Source organism: Cyprinodon variegatus, unplaced genomic scaffold (genome assembly GCF_000732505.1).
Source record: "Cyprinodon variegatus isolate N-32 unplaced genomic scaffold, C_variegatus-1.0 Scaffold1780, whole genome shotgun sequence".
Lineage (NCBI taxonomy): Eukaryota > Metazoa > Chordata > Actinopteri > Cyprinodontiformes > Cyprinodontidae > Cyprinodon > Cyprinodon variegatus.
Window position 1 is genome coordinate 57,369 of NW_015152233.1, and position 5,418 is coordinate 62,786.

At 37.0% G+C, this 5,418-nt stretch overlaps 1 protein-coding gene across 1 annotated transcript; it reads right to left on the minus strand.

Annotated features, from left to right (window-relative positions):
• Positions 1-2,094: 2,094 nt before the first annotated feature.
• LOC107104531 (cytochrome b reductase 1) lies at positions 2,095-4,559 on the minus strand. The gene is made up of 4 exons (XM_015404539.1): positions 4,246-4,559; positions 2,855-3,063; positions 2,487-2,641; positions 2,095-2,392 (listed from the first exon to the last, which is right to left on the minus strand). The coding sequence occupies exons 1-4, from the start codon at positions 4,430-4,432 to the stop codon at positions 2,122-2,124; spliced, it is 822 nt and encodes a 273-aa protein (XP_015260025.1). The 5' UTR covers positions 4,433-4,559; the 3' UTR covers positions 2,095-2,121.
• Between the last annotated feature and the right edge of the window lie 859 nt (positions 4,560-5,418).

The window sequence follows — 5,418 nt, forward strand, 5'->3', positions numbered from 1 at the left end:
TAAAGCGATTAACGACAGGTGCAAAGTAAAAAAAGAAGAAAGAAAATATTCTCTATTATTATTTGATACTCACTTCTACACAAATGTTTTAAACAGCAGGATTTATAATTTTACTTGAGTAATAAACATTAACACTTTTGACACCTCTGCTATGAGGTGTATTCCTGCTTGTGCTACTGCCTTGCACAAAGTGCATGTAAGAAAAGGAAAACACAAACCTGTGTCCTAAACCTTCTGTTTTATTTCAGATATACAGCTAAATGACTGAAACCTCAGACACAGTTGGATGGTTATCAAGTCATTTATCCCAAACAGACATCCAACAGGGTCTCTGTACAGATAAATCAGGTTAACATCAGGGCTCCTTTGATGCTTTGACCTCAATTACACTTAAAATGTATAGGCTATGCATAAAGGTTCTGTGTGTAATTAAAAAATTGGTCAAAAATTCTGTCATAGAAATAAGGAGAGGCCAGACATTGCTTTTTATCTTATTGATCATATAATCATGCAATATTCTAATTTCCTGAGACACTAAACTTCAGGTTTTCAAGCAAGCCTAAATAATATGGTCACAAGAATATATTTTACTCCACTACTATTGAATCTATGAGAGTTTCTGTTTCTAAAATGAGTGACTCAAAAATACTTTTCCATGATATTCTAACATTTTGGGATGAACCTCTAAGGGGTGCGTCGTATCAGGCTGGAAAATATGGAGTGTTTCCTAAACATTAGATTTTTGGTTAAAACTATTAAAATTTCAGCTTCTAAACAATCTCTAATTACTAATTAAGAATAATCAGGCTGAACTATGATAGTTTCAGAAGAGCAGGAAACCTAAGTCTCAACTGTTAATGCATAATATTTATAAAGGGAAACATTCAATAGATAAAATGTTCCACTGCAGAGACAAAAAGAATGAGAGATAAAGAAAACATACAACCTTAAGCAAAAGATGTACAAAATTTATTATAAACATGGTCGTAAGCAAATAAGTAAATAAATTCACTTACCTACATTTGGGTAAAGAACAAAAAAGGCAGGTTTTACAGTGTATACCAGCATCTGTTTCAATATCAGCTTCCAAGTTCTGTTCCAAAAGAGCCCAACCATATTTACATATGCTTGCATCAACAAATGTTAGGGTTAAATATAAAAAATATTACTTAAAGAGTACAAAAAAATTATATATTTACCTTTCCTGAATAACATATGCTAGTTTATCTATACATTGTTCATTATTAAGGTTTGTACGTATAATCTTTAGTGTTAGACCCTTAAGATGGCCTCAGATCTTATAACTATTTTGCTTCATTTAAAAGGAGCTTCCAAGTTGTACAGACGTATCTCGACACAAAATAATACTGTGCAAAAGTCTTCAAACACCTCTTCTGTCTTGAATCTTGGTTTTAAAAAAGATGGGTTCTAGTTCTTTTTATATTTTACTAGAAGAAAATAGTTCCTAACCACACACGATGATTTCTATTTTTTTTAGCTTTGTTTTACAATTATTTGTAATTTTTCCACATAAAATGCACCTTACAGAATGGAGAGAAAATGCAGTCTTCACATGACCAGAAATCTAGCAAAAAACACCCAATGTGTCAAAAAAACAAAAACAAAAGGCAAATAGGTCTTTGAAGGCCTCCTAAGGAAAGTAAAACAAGGATGAGAAGGACAGATCACGTAATCCTTCAATATTTAAGAAAGCTTCCTGCCCCTATTGTATCGGTTTCCATGATGCCTAGCCTTCAACCAGCTGAAGAACTACTATGTATAAATATCAGTTCACATCTACATAGAAAAACTGATTCACTTCAGAGCTATTGCTAAGGCAGTAAAATATGAAATACAGGAAGAAAAAACAAAACGTCAAAACAAAACAGACAATAATCAGGTATATTTTGGTATCTGCAGAGGTTCAACCACAACATTATCAATCAGTGTTATCTTGACTGGTAAACAAGTCAGTCAGTGTGAAAACCATGAAAACGTAAAGTGTTTTTTTTTTTTTTTTAGAAATTTGCAGCTGTTTTAATAGATTTTTTTCCAGACAGGATGAGGGACATTTCAAGATTTTTGCACATTTCCTTTTTTTTTTTTTTTTTCCATTTTAGCTTAGGTGTCTGATTTACTATTCCTCTTCCTGACATCTCCATCAACCTGAGAATTGGCTCCATCTCCCAGTTCCGACAATGCTGGACCAACTTTGCTGTTATCCTCACTTCCACTGTTGGTATGCAGAGAATGCAGGATCTGTTCACTGGGGCGTTTCCATGGCGTTCGAGTGGCAATCCAGAGGATAAGAGCCCCAAAAACAACCAGCAGGACTCCTAGAACATTTACAAAGATCGCTTCTGGAGGAGAGTCCTTATACTTAGGGTTACTCCTGTAGTATACAAAAAAACAAAAACATAAGTTATTTTATCAAAAAAAACATTCATACATAGAATTAATGTATTTATATTTTCATAAAAACTTACAGGCCAAAGATGAGTTTCTCTGTAATTCCCATGAGAGCAACTGCTATAACACTGGTGAAAAGAAAAAGACCGCTGTAGACATGGATTGGCATAAAAGCTGCTCTCCAAGACACAGGTGTAACTGGTATCAGGTATAGGCCGATTCCCAGAACAAGCTGCCCATTCATGAAGGAGAGGGAGAAAAAAAAACAAGATTATCAAGGCTTCAGTCATGAAATTTTTTTTTTTTTTTTTAACCATGACTTTGGGTTACAGACATGACAAATAAAAGCAAAAGACAAAGATCATCAAGAACTGAAAAAGTATATCAAAAGCATCAAAATCAGGTATTTTTAACAAGTTAGGAAATGATAAAGAGGTCTATTTACCTGCAGACCATATAGTATGACTGCTGTCAGGCCCAGCCAGCTGTGCAGACTGTACATGTTGGGGATTTTGGCAGCGTTGTGGAAGTCAAACACTGCCACCATGGAAATAATGGCCAAAATGAAGGCTGTTAAGTTCAAACCTGCGTGGATGAACTTCATCACCAGTTTGCTGCATCGCCAGGTCCAGGGAAGCCTGTAGACAATGATGGCTGCAAGAGGAGATCAGTGGATCTGTTAATGTCGGTAATCACATGACCATTAAAACAGCTGACTCATGTGGCTAGATCCTAGCTGGACTAAGTTACACATTTTTAAGGTTATAGCATAACATGTTGCCTGCTGATAAATCAGACATTGAAGTATTTAAAACCATTGGACCTCAATGTATTCTTTTCAGACATATGTCATTGTAAAACAGAGAAGCATTACAATTTAACAAAAGGAAAAGGATGCAGGTACATTTTGCTGCATTTGCAGATTTCTGCCAATTCTTTGCAAAATACCTCTAAGATCAATGCGATTGGAAATAGTCTCTAAATATAAATGTTCAAGTGTAGCCAAATAATGTATAGATCTTTACTTTGACTACACTAGGCCGTTGTTATCTTTTATCTCAATCACTCATTTGCATCATCTGTGCTTTTATGGCTGTTGTCAAACCTTTTACATGGATCTTCTAGGGTTGATCTGTATTACCAAACTTTTTTTTTTTCTCTCTCTTTTAACTTAAACCAGCTTTGTTTAAACCAGCATTTGGAAAATGCAGCTAGTTTTCTGCCACACACTGCACTCTTATCTCACCCAAAATCTTCATTCCAAAGGGTTGGAATCCCTCCTCAACTCTTCCAGATGTTGCTAGTCTCCTAGGTGTTTTTTTTTTTAGCACTGTGGTCAAGACTTTCTGCTTGCCACTCTTCCATAAACAGCAGATTTAGAAGTACATAACTTCTGATGAAAAGTGCTTTATAAGATTTTCACACTTTAACCTTACTCAGATGGAACACCTAAACTACATCTTTCCTGACCTGACTGCTGGTTTTCTTGGTGTTCATGATTCTGTTACTTCACTAGTGTTCCCCAAACAAACGCTTATTTTTTTTTAACTTGTAATCGTTAAACTGGGTTTAAGTTTATCTAAAATTAAGCAGGGGCTCAACAAAATGCTTGCAACAATTTTCATATCCTCTTCCTCCAATTTCAGCGTTATGTTGGACTTTTTTTGTTGACATATCCCATCTAAAGTGGCTAAATAATGACATTTATAGCGAAAACAGAAGGAAAAAGTTCAACACCTCCCTCCTCACTGGGATTCTTCAGAATAAACAGTCTTTTTTAACTTGGCTTCTCATAGTAAAACAGCAACATTCCTGGAAGGAAAGCGTTCATCTCACCAATGCCCTGCAGGAAAATGAAGCCTGTAACGATCAGCACCGGATGCCAGTTGAACTCAGCCAGTCCTCCGTCCCAGGCCAGGCCTTCCTTAAAGTGGAGAACCCATCTCAGCACAAATATTACGGCGACAAACCCGACGGCTGCGGCTCCAGACAAGGCGAACAGGAACTGTTTCTTATTCTCCATCGCCGCTATCGAGCCAGAAGATCAACAGCAGCAGGATGGAGAGGGGGATGAGCAGCAGGGAGAAGGAGCGTCTGCACGGCAGCAGCTGTTTTCAAACATCCCCAAACTATTTCAAGTGTGGAGGCTGGAGTAGGTGGTCACGTGACAGGGCGCTACGCAACATTTTCAGAGAGGTTTGGTAACTTCAGCCGTTACAAAAGCGACCGAACCTCACATTTATGCTGTGTCATCCTCTGACCTCAGCTTAGCACTTAGCCTTTAAGTGTTTTTCTCTTTTTGCTGTCGACCACAGGCTCGAATGAGTCAAACCTGAATGATATAACTTTTGGAGAAGCAGTTAAAAGCCATTATTAAGGCAAGTTTGTAGGGGCCATATGGCTCTCTGCCCGGGGCGATATGAAATGGGGGCGTTATTAGCTTAGGGTGGCCAGACCTCCTTTTTTACCCCGGACATTTCCACTTTTTATACCAAAAAAAATGTCCGTCTGGGATTTTGGTCGACTACAGTGCAGCAGAAGCTTTCAGGTCATGTGACCTACTGACTCAACTTGTTTGTGCATCTGTTTCACTACATTAGTCTGATGAAGCACACTCGTTTTTATTCCATTTTAAGCCTTTGATTATTTTAAAAGATTTTTTATAATAAAAAAAACTACGATACAGTGTTAGATATACTAGATATACTGTTATATATACTGTAAGATATAAATCAATAGCTTCCAGGTCATGTGACCCGCTGACTCCAAATCTGTGTCAAATTGTTCTACTACTTTAGCCTGATGAAGCACATTCATTTATATTCATTTTAAGCCTTCTATTTTATTCAATAAAAAACAAACTGTCCTCCTTTTGAGAAACCCAAATCTGGTCACCCTATATTGGATGTAATGAAATAAAAGGATTCTTATGTTGGCTCTTGCGCTTCCAATAGGGCTTGGTCGTCATGACGTAAGCACTTTGCGTTGCCGCCATATTGAGGCCTCTTT